Source organism: Vanellus vanellus (assembly GCF_965231255.1).
Source record: "Vanellus vanellus genome assembly, chromosome: 19".
In the NCBI taxonomy this organism is placed as follows: Eukaryota; Metazoa; Chordata; class Aves; order Charadriiformes; family Charadriidae; genus Vanellus; species Vanellus vanellus.
The window spans coordinates 3,845,508-3,864,495 of NC_138924.1; the positions used below are offsets into that span (position 1 = coordinate 3,845,508).

The following is an 18,988-nucleotide window of genomic DNA, read 5'->3' on the forward strand; positions in this document are numbered from 1 at the left end:
CCATGAACTAATGCTTTTGCCCTAAAAACTTCCTCTGTTAGTCTGAGGATCAAGCGAAGAAGGAAAATGTGTGGCTGGTTGCATTGTGGTACCCAGGCTTACGGCTGATGCAGGCTTCTGCAGGCAAGTGCATACTCCGGGTGCCAGCTCTGAACTGGAAATAGGCTGAAGCACAGCCTCTCGGGAAGTCTGGACTGGAACGGCGTGCTTTTCCCTGAGAGATCCAGCTTGTTGACTAGCGATATTGGAACCAGTTTGGAAAGGAAGACTAATAAATGAAACATCCACTGCTACCAGCAGTAAGGTGTTTCCCCATCTCGCCTATACTGGCAAGCGCTTAGACCACTTCTGGTCTGTAACTTTTTCTTAGGGTTTAGGCAAATGATTTGATACCTGTCCCTTGTTCTTTTCCTTTGGGAAAGGCACTAGGAGTGTACATTTCAACACAGCCTTTGCAATTATTTTTGCACTGTGATCACACATCAGTTTGAATACCATCCTGTCTTCTTATTTACGTTTAAAGCTGATTGAGGATGTTGCAGTAGCTGGGAGCGTAATGATGCTGTATTTGTCCATCAGGTGACTTTATTTTCTGCGATTTGGCTAGAACTCTGCAAAGCTGAGCAGAGCTGTCATGAAACTAATAAAAGTCATTTTACTTAGTGTGGAGATGAGAATGGGCACTGAGACAGAGTTCAAAATGTCATCTTATGTCATACAGATTCATTAATATTTCAAAATGTGTTTTTATAAAGCAGTCTGTGACAAGGAACCCTTTAAAATCTATCTAATAGAAAGTGTATTTTAGGTAAGTTACTAATTAATCTTGGTGCTTTGGCAGTCTCCCCAAAGGGATCAAACATATATAGACATAATTTTACAGAACTGTGCCAGAGCTGCCATCACCAGAAGAGTAAAATATGATCCCAAAATCCCGCCAAAGAGGTCTTGGCTGCTTGACAGTTATCTCTCTGAACGGTTTATGTCCTATGTAAATGTCTAAGTTAAAAAGTAATTAAACTTTAATACAGCAAGAATAGTAAAAGCACTGCAAAGCATCAGAAGCCAGCACCCCTCTGCGTGTATGTGTGGGAGAATTCCTCCTCGTGCTGTGATAGATGAATGGATCGTTACATTAATGCACTGTGCCTTGCCTGCATTCTCACAGAGAGCTTCCAGCAGGTGGTATAGGAAGGACTTGTTATGGAATATTTTGCATAAGCTGTTACTAATAATGAAGCAAAATAAACCTGCCCAGATAAGTACCATCACCAGTTCAGCTCTGCCTCCGTTGCATCAGAAACGAGAGCGTAGCTGCTGGTGCTAGCTAAGCAATAGCCCATGACTGAAAGGTACCATTCCTCTATCCCCTTGGCAGAGGTAGGACATGCTGCCTGTGTCCTCTGTAGAGGTGTCACTAGGGGGAGAGCTCACCCCGGGGTCCGGTGGAGGTGAGCAGACCTTCAGAGGGTGAGTTACCCACAGGCAGTGATAGCTTCTTGTGTGATGTAGTGTTACAGTGGCTGTTGCCTGCAGACTTCTTCCTTTTTGTCTTCCTCTGTTCAGTACGTGTCCTCTCTTTAAAGAAGAGAAAATATTTGCAGCTGGAAAATGTATGTCAAACTGACATGCTTTGGTTCCAGTGTCCTGCTGCCGTTCCTGTTTTTGTTTTGTGTAAGGAGACGGTCAAGGAGATCCTGTGTTTTGTAAGGTAAGACTGAACTATGGGTGGGCCCTTGCACATTTTTGAGCTATCTGATCATGCACCAGTGAATCCCCATGACATATACTGGCTCTAGCTATGTAAACTGTCCCTCTGAAGTCGAAGGGGAAGCACTTGAATGCTTAAGTGCTTTGCTGGGTCAGGGCCAGAGTGCTCTGCATTTTTGTGTAGAGATTTTTCATTCCTAGACCTTTAGGATGGTTGTGGATGTGGATTATTGCATCCCAGCCTTTCATTTTTGAGAGTGTTTCTTGCATTGGGAGAGCTCAAAGAAACTGTCTTCCTTTGGCGAGTTGGAGGACATTGACAGCTTCTATAAATAGTCTCTGAAGTTCTTTGGAAAGGCGTCTGATGCCATAATAAAATGTAGCACTCTCTGATGAGCTGCTTTATAAGCCATGTTTCTGTCTCCCTTTCCTCTCACTTTGTGTGAGGTGGTTGAAAATTTAAAAGGATGTTTAAATTTTTCAGGTCCTCCTGACTGCATTTAAGCTGAGTGCTTGAAATCCCATGGCACGAGGTTTTACTTGTATTTGCATTGAGAACTTTGTGTGCTCATGGTGTGCTTCAGCTGTACAAGGGACCCCTGTCACTGAATCCGCGGGGTCTCTTTGGAACATCGAGCATGTCGTTAGCTGTTTATGTTTGTTTATTTTTTCCATCATATTGGGTGTTTTGGTTGCAGTTCGTGGGGCCTTTTAATGGCCCCTATGTCTTTTGCAAAAAGTGTCTAGCAGATAGATACCTGCATTGCCCACGTACAAATCCATAACGATACCAGACATTAATTGACTGGGACAGAGAAACTGCCCTGTTAGCAGTCCCAGTCTTTATATTCCACCATACTCAGTGCAGCACAAACAGAACATGAAAAAGCTCCTTCTTGCCTCTTTATTCCGATCCTGGAGATATAGACTGTGTTTATTCTGCTTGCTACTGTTCAGCCGATTGTGTTGGTGATCATGTAGCAAATCCTCAGTCGTGGAGGAAACATTCTGGTCTATTACTGGGAAGAAATAAGAAAATTGAAAGGTCACATACGCTTTAGTTGTTACTGTAGACACAGCTGCTGGCAAGAGCTATCCACAGTTGGGACTGAACAGTAGCATTAACGGCTCCGCTTATCGGATGGTCTTGCTGAGTTAGCTTTATACCATACTGCAGTGATTTTTGAACGCCAAGTGATTTCCTAGCCTCCTAAATTAAACTTGCCATCTGACACATGGGGAGTTGATAGTTTTTAAAAAGCGAGTGAGCCACCCAAGTGTGTTCTGCTCAGCCTGACAAACATAGCCCCTTCGACAATTTGACGAGTAGATATTTGTGTAGAGCAAAGGGGGAAAGTTTGCTTGGAGACAAGGTCATTGCCATGTGTTTAATAACAGCAGAACAAAAACAGGAGGGGAAGAAATGTCTGTGGTGGTGATTAAATTGGTGACTATCTCAGTTATATGGGTTCGAGTTATATTCATGCTACAAAACATTATAAAAATGCTACAAAACATTATAAAAATGTCAGGATAGAATCCTGTTTTGTTGAAGTTTTGGGTAATGATTTCTGCTGTGTTTACAGTGGGCTATTGGATCTTGGTTTGGAAATACTAGCAAGTGTTTTGAAAGGGGGTTTTGTTGGCAAGTGAAGAAAGATGAGGGCTTCCCCAGCGTAAAATGAAGTGCCAACCTGGGCTGCATTCACTGACAAGGGTGTTCTTAAGAGTTTGTGTAGAAAGTGGTAGGTCCCTTTCTGTTGTTGTTTGCAGGTGGGGGATGAGTGGGGTTTGGCTGCTTCTGTTTCTGCTTTCCCTTGGTGTGTATTAAAATGCCACTCTGCAAAAGTTAAAGCACAAGAAAAGAGTTAGGATTTCTCAGCAACCTCCTAGCAGAACAGGGTCTCAAGCCATGTCCCTCTCCCCAAGGGCAGTGTGCAGTCTGTCGTGTCACAGTGCTTCTCTCAGTGGATTCTGCAGAATGAAAAGATCTGCTGGTGAGTGTCCGAATCAGTGAATTTGCAAAGTTCAACCCAGTACAATATAAAACTTTTTTTTTTCTTGGCTTAGCAATGCTGTTTATTTCAATGTTCCAAGCGAACAATTTTACTGATGTGAGTACTTTTTTTTTTTTTTATGCTGCTTGAAAGCTAAGCTTCAATAGTTGACGTTTGAGTGAATTGGAATTCTAATTTCTCATTATCTGCTGATAAATGTTCTCAAAAGATGAAAACCTTTGTCCTTGCAACATCAAGCCCCGTCTAGTGAATTGGGGACAGCAGCTAAAAGGCACACAGTACCTTAGCAACATGGTTTTGTTGTGTTTTTTTTTTTTGTTTGTTTTGTTTTTTGAATGCGTACTTCTCTTAAATCTCCTAAATTATTAAATTTGACTTTAGTGAAATCTCTTTAAATAGGCTGCATTATGTGGCAGCTGCCTTCTGAATAGCCTAAGAAAATCCTATTGCATGTCTCTCCTGAGTTGAGGAAAATTGGCTTAGAAATTGAGGAGCCACCGGGCTTAGAAAGTGTTGGGAGCAGCAGCCAGGTGAAGGGAACTGGAGGGGACAGGTTTGGTTTTGGTCTTACCAAGGTGTGCACGTAACTTGAGGTGTCAGTGAAGCTTCTTGATGTTTGATAATACATTGTGTATATTTGTAAAATAAAAATTGACAAAATTAAAGCTTTGGGGATAGGTTGGTTGTTCTTTTTCTTTCTAAGAGAAAGCCAGAGTTGAGAGAAAGGATAGTGCCCCAGATGATTTCGCAGGAGATCTATTGAAATTTGGTAATGTTTCTTTGAGCCTTCGCTACTGGGACGTTCTGTGAGAATCTTTGCTTTGATTTCTTAACAAAAGAGCGTTTCTTGCTCTGGTGTTTAGAGTGAGGAGCTTGTAAAGGCAAAGTGGAAACGCTCCAAAATAAACACGGCCATATTAAGAAACTAAATTGTCTTAGATTTTTTTTTTTTTTAAATTGTGACTTTGTTCTTAACTTGGGAGAGAAGTATATTTGGGAGTGGAGAGGGAAATGGGCATGTTTCCTGATTGTTGTTATTATTTTTTAATGTGGGAAAGGAGAGACTTGGACGCATTGCGTAGAATCCGTTGCTGTTCTTTGCTGCTCTGGTCTCAGCATGCCCTATGGTACCAATATTCCCCAGCAATGTTTCAGTCCTCTAATTGGGCATTATGGAAAGAGCAAGAAAACATCAGTGCTCAGGGGCACTAATCTGTGTTCTGCTACTGATTTATCTTGTGTTCTCATGGCTCACTTAATTATGGCATCTTTTTATTTCTCAAGAATTTAGGATAATAAGATATTGATTATTTTTTTTTTTTTTGAGGGAAACATTAAGACTGATTGGCCTTTCTGATATGGTAAGTGGTTACCCCTGGGAGAAATGAATCTCTGTGTTCACCAAAGCAGCAGACCAATATATGGATTGTTCTGTATGGATTGCTGTGTCCGGAGGGTCTGCCTCTTGGTCTCTGGTGAAAGAAGAGCACAAGGCAAATGTCTTCGCCAGCCCTGAATGCTCACAAGCTCTATCTTTGTTGCACGCAAATGAAATACTCAAAGCCAGTATCTTATACCATCAGCCAGGCCTGGCCCAGGAGTCCAGTGTGTTATTTTATATGTTCATTGTTTTGACTGCCCAGATGTGCTGCAGACCCTTCATCTCGGGCAGAAAGCCTGCCAGTGAAGCCCAGCATTTAACGTGAAGATATCCTCTGAAGAGTTGCAGTGTCAGATCTTCTCCCTGTGTGTACTAGCTCATCTCTACTGCCTTTAAAATTTAGCAGCATCTTATTTCTGTCACTAGTTCTTGTTAGATTGTGGTGACCATAGGAGGGAGCTTTGATTTTATTTTATTTTAAATTACTTTTCAATGATCCCCCCCCTCCCTTTCCCAGCTGCCAACAGAACAGTGCTGAAGGAATCAGCTGTATGTGTGCCCACTTGTATTGGGTACAAATGTCCTGTTGCAGTGAGCAGGCTCTCGCAAATGGGTTCCTCTGGTAGGCAAGTGTAAGATGGGGCTTTTGCTCGGACAAGAACATCCTCCAGAGCGCTGTTTGCAGAGGAACCAAGCATGGAAACAAACCCACTCCTCAGCAGCAGTGGAGAGAAAGTGATTTGCAGAGTTGCGGATAAAACAAATTAAATAATGATGTTTTAGGGCACGAGGAAACCTGTATGTAAGTGAATACTGTATATACACCCTGATCTGCAGGCAGGCTGCTCCAGTGTCTTGACTGGGTTTTCTGCTGGCTCAAGTACGTGGAATTGTAAAGTCATAGAATGGTTTAGGTTGGAAGGCACCTTGAAGATCATCTCATTCCAACCCCCCTGCCATGAGCAGGGACACCTCCCCCCAGCCCAGGTTGCTCCAAGCCCCATCCAACCTGGCCTTGAACATCTCCAGGGATGGGGTGGCCACAGCTTCTCTGGGCAACCTGTGCCAGGGGCTCACCGCTCTCAGCGTGAAAAATTTCTTCCTGATATCCAATCTAAATCTCTCTTCTTCCAGTTTGAAGCCATTCCCCCTCGTCCTATCACTACATGCCCTTGTAACCAGTCCCTCCCCAGCTCTCCCGTAGGCCCCCTTTATGTACTGGAAGGCCGCTATAAGGTCTCCCTGGCGCCTTCTCTTCTCCAGGCTGAACAACATTTAAAAAACCATACTGGTGTGACTGTGTCAGTGAAGGCAATGACTATTTTTACCTGTAGGGCAAAAGCTGACATAACTTGTTTAGGTGCAGCGGTGTTATAAAAATGAGGTTTCTATGGGTTGTAGCTCATTCCACGTTTTCAGCCAGATTGAGCGGTGGTGGTTTAAGTGCTTGTGTCTCTCAATAGCTGTTTTCATCTTGTGGAGGAGGAGGATGTGCCACCATAGCTAATGTGATAAAACTTTCTGTAGTGTAGACAAGTACTCAGTAGCAGCAGAATGAAGTTAACAGCCCATCTGATCGATGCGACAGCTGCTGTTCAGAGCCTTGGGAATAGTAGCAGAATTGTATAGATTTCTTAACTTCTCATTGCTGCTGCTTAAAGCAGGACATCTGAGACATGGGTGAAGAGGTTTATGAAGGATAATAAAAATAAAGAGGAGAGGGGAGTCAGCAGGAGGGGTAGAAAGATGGAGCTTTCTTCACAGTCGGTTTTGTCTCAAGTGCTGTCTTCCAGGGAGCTTTGTTCTTTTTCAGTAAGCAGGGTAGTAAAACTTCAAATCCAAAAGCAGAGCTTCCAAAGGGGGGGGCCAAGATCTGAGTGCAGCACCGCGTCCTGTGCTTTTGGTTTTCCCCTACTTGCAGGTGTTCTAGCAAGAGATTTCCACCATCCCGGAGTCGTTGGTGTTGAGCCTGTCTTGTGGAGGTGAGAGACCCAATTCCCCTGCTACCTAACAGATGATGAGCAGGTGATTGCTTTTCCATTTTTTCCATTGCTGAGATAGTGACCAGGCAGTTGGCCCGCACTAGGAGTTACTGGGGTCATACGTTCCAACAGCTTAAGAGGACACACAAACCCTTGTGTTGGCAAACTAGTTTAGCTTGTTCAGAAACTAGCTAGAGAGGGAAGTTGGCTGTTTCAGAGTTTTAAAAATAGAAATTGAAATGAAAAAAAAACACAAGCCCAACAGTGTTTATTGATAATTTTTTGCACTAGAAGGCCTAAACAGATCATCTACATGATGATGATGATCAAATGAGCAAAATGTGTCTCTTGTGTGACAGTTATTTTCAATGTGCTAATATGCAAGCTGTTGTGGGTTGTTTAAAGGTTCCCGTATCTGTGGAAATCTGCTTTTTTATTAGGAAGGAGGAACAGGTACAATCTACTTTGCATGCAACTGGGTTGCCGTGCAGGTTGGCTGATTCTAAAACACTGAAAATTGCGAGGGCTTGATGACCTAGGGTGTTTCGGGGGGAGTACACTGAGTAAGATTGCCTTTCTCGTAAAATGTGATTTAGGTGTTGCTTAAATGCTTTACATGTTGTAATTAACTAGCCTTGGAAAATTTTTCTTATCCATTTGTTGAAGGAGCTTAATTTAAGCTGTAAAATACTATTTGTTTTGATCACTTCTTGGCAAAGAGAATTTTGTTCCTGGGCTCGTAAATCTCCTAGTTGGTGTATTTTTTATTTTTGGCAAGGCCAGGCTGAGGGAGGGCTTAGGAAGAAACTACTTTCTGGCCCGGAGCGTGGTGTTTGGTGAAGAGGGAAGGTGTGGGAGCAGGGGCAGTGGTTGATGGTGGAGGGGCTCTGATCAGTGTTGGCTGCGATATCGTGCCTTGGCTGTTCCTGGAGGCAGGAGGGCACATTTGCAGACTTAGAAACTGGTGTCTGGTAGGACAACTTCTGTGCTGGCCAAATTGTATCCTGCTGACCTTCTGCTTGCCTCAAACAGCAATATTAGACCTTGTCAAGGCTGGCTGAGGAAAGAGCTGATTCTTGAAAGAGCTGATTGATTTTCTGAAAACACTGGATTGTAGCAGGAAATACTGAGTTCTGCTCCTGAGACGCGTGACCATGCAGAAGAGAGCTTCTTGGTCTTTCCTGGGCCAGCGTGAGCTCTCTCTGACTCTGCTTGCAAGCACCAGGAGTCTGTGTAGAGATGGGTAACACGGCGTTCCTGCTGAGAGCAGGCTGCAAAGCCCAGGCACCGTGCTGTGGCAGTGCTGTTGCCAGGCGGGTTTTGCCCGTGTCCCTGTGTGTGATGGGGGCTGCAGACAAGAGCTCTGTGCAGGAGGGTTTCTCGCCCTAGCGGCTGTGGTGCGGTGCACAGCAGGGCTCCGAGCTCTGCTGGAGCCGGGCAGAGTCAGCCAGGACAGAGGAGGCAGCCAGGAGCAGGGTGCAGGAAAGGCACTCCCTGGGACCCTTAATCAGAGGGGACAACAGGGTGAATTTGGGGTAAAAGTAGATGTCTAATTTAGAGTCGTAGAATCATAGAATGGTTTATGTTGGAAGGGACCTTGGACATCATCCAAGGTAGAATGGTTTAGGTTGGAAGGGACCTTGGAGATCATTCCACCTCCCTGCCATGGGCAGGGACACCTTCCACCAGCCCAGGTTGCTCCAAGCCCCGTCCAACCTGGCCTTGAACACCTCCAGGGATGGGGCAGCCACAGCTTCTCTGGGCAACCTAGGCCAATGTGAAAAATTTCTTCCTAATGTCTAATCTAAATCTACCTTCTTCCAGTTTGAAGCCATTACCCCTCATCCTGTCACTACAGGATGCTGCCTTGGAGCATTGGCAGCACATTCTTAAACCAAGAAATAGTTCTGGAGATAGATGCTCAGGTGTCCTGGCATGGGCAGGTCTGTATAACTGAACATGCTGGCCAAGTTATCGTAACGTGTCCCAGAATGCGCTGCCACTTGCCACTCGGAAACCTTTTATATAGTGGCTAAATGAGAATTTCAGCTTCACTGCTTGCGTGTGCCTTGTTTCAGCAGCGGTGAGGAAGTTAAAAATTAATTTTCAGTCTCAAAAATAGTTTTCTTAAGCCACAGCCAGGGCTTTGCCTTGTCCTCCCTTCCCCTTGAATTTGAAACATGTATGGAACGTGTGTGTGTGTGTGTGCGTGGCCTGTGTGAAATACTGCAATTACAGCTTGGGGATTGAGGACAATTGATTTGGCAAGTGTTTCTTATTCACCTCTGGTTTTTGATTTTACATCTAAAGCCTTCAAATAAGTTTTGTACGTTTTAAATAAATAATTGGCATTTGATGCTTGTTCAGTGAGGATACTTCTTAAAGATTTTGAAGGATAATTTTTTGTTTGTCTGTAACTTAGGAAAGAGGGGTTTTTTGGGTTGCTTTTTTTTTGTTTTTCTCTCTTCTTGCCTCCCCCAGAGAATTTGCAGCTGGGTCCTGTTGAGGTCAACAGGCTGTGTGAAACTCCAAACTATTAAGTTAGTCACAAGTTTAAGTCCTCTGTTAAGTATTGTCATGCCAGTTCCTAGCCAAAAAGACTGTCTTACACACAGTGTTGGAGTGCTCAGTGTTTTATAATTCTGATTATTATGTGTCAAGGAACATTAGGAAACTTGCATGTATATAGCATACATTGAACTGCTGCTGTTTCTGTACTACCTGCTGTGAATTTGCTGTACGGAACAGGGAGAGCCACTGTTGTGGGCCTTATTCTTCTTTCCCTTTCATAATTTACCTTTTTGAATAAGCTTCTAGGCTGTCCTAACTTGGACTCTGCCTGCCAAACCATATCAAACGAACTTGTAGCTTATAGGCTCAGAAATGCTCAAATGCACGGAACAAATGTGTTAAGAGACATGAAAAGCAAAGCCTGAAACTCAAGACTGCTCTGTTGGAGCCTTTGTTTCCAACCCACACCCAATGTAAATGTAAAAACAGTGTGGTTTAGCTGTGGAGCAGAAACGGGGGTAGATTGGCACGTGCTTCATGGCTTTGCATGCTATTTGTTTTCTTTTTACAAAAGCTTTGACAGCAATTGGAAGAGATTTTGCTGTGATGCTCTGGATGTCCTGCCCTGTAGTAACAAATGACAGGTTATTCTCCTATAACTAATAGTCCTGTTAGCTGGAGCTTGATGTGGGTTTGTTTTTTGGGGGGGGGGTGGGTGTCATGGTGTTTATTTGTTTTTTTTAAATATGTAACAAGTTGCAGATATCTGAGGAATTTATTTCATAGTTCAACTATATCTTAAAATTCAAAGAAAACTTGTTTAGGATTTCCCATATTCTTGGCATATGTTCTTTTATCCCAGCTTTCCTTGTAGCATTTGTCACGAATGCAGTATGTGATTCATATGATTGCAGTCTCGAAGGGCTTGGTAGGTGAGAACTGCTAGAAAAGTGCAATTATTTTTTGCCATATCCCTATGGTTGTAGAATAGTCTTAATGCTAAGGATTACGTACTGAGTGCTGCTGTTTTATAACGTGTGCTGGCTCTGAATCAGATGTGCTGGCAGGTCAGGTTATGCTGTAGCTTTGCTGCTGTAGCACGTATGCCAGAAGGGAGACATCAGTGCTCTGAAATACCAGTAGCCTGTGTGGTGTGATACCACCTGTATATTTTTGTCTCCTGGACTTCCAAGAGCAGTGAAATGATGATAGCGCTAAAGCTCCTGATGCTTCTTCAGTTCTAAAAATATATTTGAGTTGCACAAACTTGTAATTTTCCAGTTAACGTTTTCTTTTTGTATATATATTACATATATAAAAGGAAAAAGAAGTTCTTGCCATGCTGGTGACATGCTCCGTGTTGCTAGAACTGTGTCCACGATGCAAAACTGATAGGCATAAGGTGGGGAAAATCCATCTTCTTGTCAACGCTTGTAAGCATTTAAACTCCCCACTGCTTCTGTTATAATGTGCAGGGAGATCTCATGTAGCTCAAATACTGTCCTGGGTCAGAGCTAGTGAGGCGTTTCTGTCCTGCCATGTGCTTCAGGCAAGCCAGGTACACCTACTGCCTCTCTCCTGTAAGCTGGAAGTGCCGTGAGGGAATTTGGAAGGGTTAATCAGCTGCAGCCTGCAAGCTGCTTTGAGATTGTCAACAAAATGGCTGTGTGAAAACTCAGACTTGGTGTTTGGCATGTTGCGGTGTGGGCACATCTTCAGTTTCTTGCTCCTCAGATGGTGGCAGTGGGTGACTGCTGATTTCGGTGCCTTTTCTCATGGGAGTGTGTCTGTGTGGTATCTTTTTTTTTCACTTGCCTGCAAAGCCGTCTCCAGCCAGCCTCCTAAAACACTAGGGGCTGAGAAAAGCATCTCTTTTCCCATCAGAAACGAGCGTCTTCCTATTAACAGTGTGCTTTTCTTTGAAAAACAACCCTGAATTTAGGTCATGCCTTCATCTCTTCAACCTTGCAAACAGAACCTCTACATCATTGCAAAAGCTTGTTTGTTTTTGGCTTTTCTCTTTCACAACTGCAGGGATTGAAAGCCGTCTTGATCTGTTCCCCTGCGTCCAGCTCACCTGGATGGTGAGTCACCTGGATGGTGACCGGGAGAGCTGCTTTGCTGACCTACGGGGCTGCTACGCCTCTGCTAGATATTTGTTTTCAATAAGAAAACAGTGGCTGAATTGGTAGGGGTTAATCCGTTGCTTGCCATTTCAAATAGTCAGGCTGCATGTCTTGTCCTTCCCTGCGCAGGGTAAAGGTAGGTTGAAAAACCCAGCGACCCGCCAGCCTGCGCTCGGCTTTAGCATCTAAATAAGGTAGGTGAGCACATCTGGGAATTACCAGTTACTGCAGTGAGCACCTTTAGTATTTCAGAAATAAATCTTGGCTGTTTATACTGAATGGCATTTTGTGTAATCATTGTAGATAAGAAAGCAATAAACAAAGCTGGCAGAAAATCACAGGGTCAGCACTGCAGTTAGTTATTATTTGATCTCTTCTCCCACATGGACGGATAATGAGCGTTTCTGCCTCATTTAGTCACAGGGTTGATAGATATATGTGGGAGTGTATATATGTATCTACTATCCCTGCTTGAAGAGACTTCACTTTTATTTATTTTTTTTTACTATTTCATGGTCTTTCTTTTTAAAAACTGACATTGGGGAGAAAATGTTTTGATTAGGCAACTGGGTGGCTCCTAGGGCGCAGGATGGGCTGCAGCATTCTCCTCTGCTCTTAATAAAAAGCTCTAATGTGGCTGTCAACTGCTTCTAACTATTGTCACACGTTTTCATTTCAGAGATTGTGCATATGGGGGATGACAACTTTCTCTTCTGAACTGGACTGGAATTTGGTAGCTGGGACTCTTGGGTCTTCTGCTATTTTTGTCCATTTGTGAAGCGTTGATAATACTTGGCGCTCTTGTAGAGCTGTCATGAACACAGCAGGCTTGATTTGGCACTGAGAAAATGCAGAGAATCCTCTATGATATTCTTGGGAGCAGCCTCCAAAATTGCCAAACAATCAAACATTCAAAAAAATCAGTGATGGAGGGGCAGGAGGGAGAGGGACAGAACTGGGTAGCTCTTGAGCTCCAGGTCTGTGCTGGATTTTGTGGGAGTACTTTCCAAACTTTGAATTGCTGCTGGTTTGCGAGGTGATGGTAAAACACGCAACTGGTCCCTGTATCGTGTATGAAAAACACATCGTGGACACGTTAAAGGTAAATGGTGGACTGTGAGAAATTATGGGGGTTGCTAGTGTTCTGATGCGAAAAATTTGAGGTAGCTGGAATAGCTCGGCTGCTCCTAAGGTGTTCCGTGTGTGGCCTTGCACTTCAAAAGTCTTGGTGAGGAGGTCGGAGTTGGTTGTTTGTTTAAGGTCAGTACCTCCTCTGGTGAACAGGTCCCAGTTGCATCTGAGGAAGCTGTGAGAAAGCAGGCAGGAATCAGACATGCGATGTGTGTGTTGGGGAAGTTGCCTTTTACAACTGTTTCTTTTTTCTACTGCTCAGCAAGGAGAGGGCTTGTGTCTTTGAGCGCAAGCTTGTAAAATGCTGCTTTTTATTTTTTTTAAATGTGTGTGAATGAGAACATCTTGCATGCGTGCATTCATGTCATTTTTTTGCACACATGTCTTTTCTTGCATGCATGCACAGACACACTAGAACCTGTGTTTCACAGAACAGAAAATAAGTAGATTTTGCGACTATTTTTTATTTCTTAAGGATGTTTTTGGATTACTAGTACTGTCACAGGAGCACCACCAAATGGTAGTGGCACGTGTTTTGAGACGTGGATAGCAGTGGGAAGAACCTCATTCCAGGACGTGGCTTGAAAAATCCTCTGAGCAGCCTCACTTTGTTTGAGGCCGTTTTCATAAAAAGCATTGAGTGTCTGGGCTCCGAACGATCGGGCTAGTGTGATGTGTCGGGGTGGGCGAGTAAGATGGCTTGCGGTATCTGGAAGCTCTGACTAGCCCTCTAAAGTGGGGGCGAGGGGAGGATGAACGTTCACTTACAAATGCATAGATGTTCACATCTCTTTCAGCCGCATCGTGTCCATTTATGTGAGAAGATAAACCAAGGAAAACGAACTGCAAAGAGAGCGCTTTTCCTTTGTGACCTCAAGGAAATGGTTCCTAGAGATCTCACTCACTTTGGGTCTTTCCTTACTTTTGCAAAGTGCTCATAGTCTTAGCCCATCTTATATTAGGTGGTAAAGCATGTATTACCTGGTCAAGCTCCTGGAGGTCATGAAAGCAATTCCCCTTTGAGTGTTTAAAATCCTTTTTTGCAAATCCTGCCAGGGACTATTCTATGGGGAGCTATTTCCTGCTCTTCCAGCCAGTGGTTTGACGTTTCTCAGCCCTGACAGATGAACTTGTGGCTGAAAAGTCATTGCTGAGGACTGTTATTTTCCCAGGTGATGTGGCAGCTTTGTGGTCCTGGTGGCTAGATTTTTTTCTCCGAGTACATTTACCTGTTAACCAATCTTCAGATGACATCCAGGATCCTTTTTCGCATGCTGATAGATGCTGTGATCGAGGTGTGATGGTTGTACCTCTGTCTAAAGAAGAAACTTGGTGCCCCTCCTGTTTTGGTTTGAACTTGCTGAGATAGGATGGCATCAGCGGGAAGAGCGGGAAGTGCTGTTTCTTACTGGGTTTACCCTTGGACTGGGATTGCAGAACTGGGTTTTAGTTTTGGTTCTGTCCCTGAATTTTCTGGTTAACTCCACTGATGTCAGTTCTTCTCCCTGTGGTTTAACTTTCGCTACTTAACTGTGCAGTTTGCTCTGGAAAAATAGGCTATATGAGAGCTACGTGTTAATAACTAGCTCTAGGAATAGAAGAGTCACTGACTCTGTGATGAGTACGGTAACCTTAAACTACAGCATTGCATGGTACTGGGCTCTGAGGACCTTGTAATTATTAGTGTCATGTTTTCTCTCTGACTGAGATGTTCTTAAGCTAAATTTTATTTCAACCAGCAAGTAAATCTTTATTTTTATTCTTTCAAATGAGAAAAGTTGTTCATGCTTAGTAGTAAATGATCATTGGGTTAAAAAACAATCAGGAAACACAGGATTGTGTTGAGTACAGCAATAGCAATGTTTTAATTATGTGAAACTCAAAACATATTTTCTCTTTGCTTGAATCTATTATTCGGGCTGGAGGCATGAAAGCTATGAGTGTGACAAAATTACTAAAGAGCGATAGCACCAGCCAGGATTCTCAGATGACTGGGTGTTTTGACTTTCTCATTTATGACACACAGGAGGGAATGTTCTGTGGGTTTTTTCCTTTCTTTAAAATAATTTTCAAGCTTAGTGCTTACTGAGGACTAGGTCCCGTTCAGGGTCTGTTGTCAGTCCAGCATTTGTGTCTCAGGTCTCCAGAGCTCCTTGGTCCTTTGGATGGCTTTGAATTCTTTCCGGTTCTCTTCCTCGTTGACTTGCAGTGCTCCCACCCACTGCTGAGTGGTACTATTCCAGAGCAGGTCCTTGTCACTGTTGCCTCTGGTCGCCTCTTGAGTGAATCTGTAGTCCTGAGGTACTATTAGGGTGGCTTAACAGGACCCTGCTCTGTGCTTTGCACCCACTTGCAGTATGAATGCTTCGGTAATTGTCAAAGAAGAGACAGTGCCTTGAGGTCTGTGACCCTGCCTGAGCCTTTCAGAATGAATTATGGCCTTTCATCTCCTCGAGGGTCACGTTCTCTTTGTAATTGCACTGAAGTGACTTTCCACTACATTTGCTATATGCATGCAGACATGCCATAATTTGTTCTGTAAGACACAGCCTCCCCCTAATTACAAGGAATATGTAAGCTTGCCTGCCTTGAATATGGCATTAGGGTGCTCTCTCTCATTAAATCAACGTAAATCTTTTGATGTAGTCTCGTTGGTTCCCTGCCACGTTTTCTTCCTTGAGTAAAATACAGAATTTCTGTTTGTGAGTGAAAATTCACTCAGTTTGGATAATTCTCTTTGTTGGCCATACTGATGCAAACTGGATGGAACTTAGGTGGATGTATGACTTTACTCTTGTAACACAAATATGAGTGCTGGAATTATCCAGGTGGGGGACCTGTGTTCAGTGTCCCGTCCCTCCCAGAAGCCTGGAGTATGTTGTATAGGAAACATGGACCTTCTTGAGCTCGTGAGGTGTCCTGTTCAATTGCCTACAACTTTGGATTGTCTTACTGCTCTCGGGAGATCCAAGGATTTCTTCTCTTCCCTCACTTTGAATTCTTTAGTAAATAGTTCCCTAAAAATGCTCCAGTAGAAGTGTGAGTACCGTACGGCCAGTTTTTAGTCTCTTGCTACATGTTTTCTAGGACATGTTTCCTTGGACCCAAGGGGTGTCGGGAGGCCAGGGTGGGTATCATCAGGCTGCGTTTTTTCTTGAGGCCTCTAAGCTTTTGATTTCAATGGTGTCTTTGATAAAGAGTTTTACAAACTCTGCTCTGCTCTGCTTGTTTCCTATAGGATGGGTTCAGTTGCAATGTGTGGTTAAAAAATGGCAGCCCTTGCTTTCTCTGGATGAGATTAACCCTTGATGTAATTCCTAGTGATTTTTAGTATTTATACCTGCATTTAATTTCTCTCTGTGTGATGGCATCTAGAGGCAATATCTTTTCTTTTTATGGGGGTAGAATTTGCTCACTAACTCTATTCTGCTACAAAAGTTTTCCCTTTAAATCCTCTAAACTATTTGCACTAATCCCCATTGGTGTATTCTGTGCATTTCTATAATTTAATTTTGTCTATTGCTGTGTTTTTCTTGTACCTAAGAAAGCCTTAAAATAGGAATTTTGGAATAAAAAAGGAGTTGCAAGGAGATTGCAGATTACTGTTGGTTTTCTGGTGGCTACTCTTTTCATTGCTGTGTTAATGTAGAGGCTTAATGAGCAAGTTTGACTCCAGGGCAAGGCTGAGTGCTGCTCTGAAGAGCAGTTTCCATCTAGGGTTCCTTTGAAACGAAGCATTTGCTAACCTGCCAGCTTTTATTTTTATTTGTGCCTACTGCATTCATCAGGCCACGGTAGAGCATACAGTCACGCAAAGGCCTGCCTGAAGACTTTTGGAGACTGAAAGTGATGCACTCAGAGCAGCTACTGAAGCATATTTTGGATATTAATGCTTCAATCTAGAAGCAGCATGATTTCTCCCCTCCCCTTTGACCTCCTCTTTTAAGTCCATGCATTCAACCAGAAGCCACCACTCCTGAGGAGTGACTCTACTAGGGTCCAGAGGATATTTTCTAACAGAGCGACATACATGTTGGTGAGGTTACGCAGCACCTGTAACATGGCATTCCCCGGATGCTGTGCTTAGCTGTTTGCTTCGGCAGGGTATTCGCATTGCTAACACCTTCCCTAGAGAGCGCGGAGTTTCACATCTCCTCTCCCCTTTCTCTTTCAGGGCCAAGCCTGTGTGCTTCTCCACAAGGTTCTGCTACTTCCTGAGCTGAAGCTCAGCATGACAGAGGAGGAGTGGGAGGAATTGATCAGAGAAAGCATCAGCCAAGTGACAGAGGTAACAAGCTTCAACATGTTAAATGTATAGATAGCACCTAATGGGTGCTGCCTTTGCTAGCGTGGTGCTCATTCTCAGAGCTGGAGGCTGTGGCTGTGCTCGGCTTAACTGATTTTAGAGGGGTTGTGCCTGCTTGCACCAGGTTCTGAGCAGTGTCCACCGGGATTACAGCATTCTTGTAACACTGCTGTTTAGATCTATTTTCACAGAGTGTAAGAAATATGCCTGGTACAGCTCAGCAGTGCCTGTGTATGGATCCAAGAGACAGAGCTCGAGTTTTAGGGAATACACTCATACAGATCAATTTAAAGTAGTTTTAAAAAATAAGTTATGAATTGAAAGGTACTGTTCTTATCTACTTAATTTCAGAAAATGGAAAGAGATAGAGCTGAGGTGCACTAGACTTCTGACTCCTGGTGCATTGCAGGCCCTTGTGGACCAGACTCCCTTGCTAATATTGTTTAGCGGGGAAACCTTAAAATACATTGGAAAATAATTTATACAGAAAAAACAGTGACAGAAATTGCAGGGCACCTGTTTCAGTGGCAAGCACAGATTGTACCTGAAGACAGTGTTTGTGTGCAACTGTTTTGTAGGAGTTGATCTGTGGGACAGGAGACTGAAGAAGCAAATACCATCCAATTATATTCTTGTGGATTGACGTGGGGTGAACTGAGCAGCCAAATTAATGTTATGATGTGGTGACTAAACTTGATGACATGGGAGATTCCAGTCTTGGTGTTCCTATGTAACTGTAGTGTTGGCCTCTTACTAAGTGTGGCTTTAATTCTTTACTTCTTTAAATGCTGGTTACGTGGTAATTTGGGCCGTTCTGTAATTTACCATATTGAAACAGAACGATTACTTCTGTTTCCTTTTGTCAAGGAGGGACAAAATCTAAGCAAGTATAAATCAAGGAATCAGAGGTGCTGTTTATAATTCTTGAGGAAGCAGGTAATCCTGGGTTTCGTTAAATAGCTTTTATTTAATGGTTATATCGGGAATCCAACGGGTGGAGTTAGGGATGATTTTATTTTCCAGCTACACAAAATGTGCCACTCCTTCCAACCCGGTCATCTCCATGTTTCTCTCTAGCAGCTGAGTACCTGCAGGACTTGGTGATTCACAGGGAAACCACAAACATTTACAATGCCTTTATGTTGTTCTTGTCAGGGAAAGTTTAGCAACTTGCAACCCATCCAGTATTTTAATGGGCTTTGCTACTGAAGCTTCCTCAGTCCCTCTCATTTCTGTGGTCATCTGTGTTTAAAGAAAAATTCCTGGGAAATATTGTCAGGTTTTTTGGGCTGTCCAAGGTATACCCTGTGGGCAAGAGGCCTCCCGTACTCTTAACTGGCAGTGGCATGTAGGTGTTAGTTCTCTTTTTGGCCTGAAAAAGCCCTGACATAACATTTTTATAGAGTGCTCTGTTGGTGGACATGCATGTATTGGGTTTTGTCTCCCTTCCTCCTGCTCCCCCCTTCCACTGACACAGTGCTGGTATGGCTCCTTGGAGCTGGGGCAGCTGCACATCTTTAAATGTTGCTGTAATTAGGAGGGATCAAGGACTTTATATTCCGTATAACACTTTTTTGATTCATAGCCAAAGGCTGACACTTGTGCTGCAAAACTTTCTAAAACTGCAAAAGGTATTCTGTGACTTTTTGGTGGCACAGAAATGCTCATGTGTCTGAGTAACAGCTGTAAAAACATGCAGTGGCTCTATGGTGTAGTAGAACAATGTTCATATCATGACTGATCTCTTTCGGAGATGGTAAAAATTCCTTGTAGCAGAAATCAGAGGCTGGAAACTGAGCAAAATTAGAATTTGCAGAAAGTAC

The 18,988-nt window shown here is 43.4% G+C and overlaps 1 protein-coding gene across 1 annotated transcript in view; it reads left to right on the forward strand.

Annotated features, from left to right (window-relative positions):
• Positions 1-18,988, forward strand: part of MYBBP1A (MYB binding protein 1a) — a gene marked incomplete at its 5' end in the record, with an annotated part of 62,062 nt that overhangs the window by 29,373 nt on the left and 13,701 nt on the right. Inside the window, one exon of the mRNA XM_082492865.1 lies at positions 17,034-17,147. Coding sequence (XP_082348991.1) covers positions 17,034-17,147 — 114 coding nt within the window. The remainder of the gene's footprint in view (positions 1-17,033; positions 17,148-18,988) is intronic.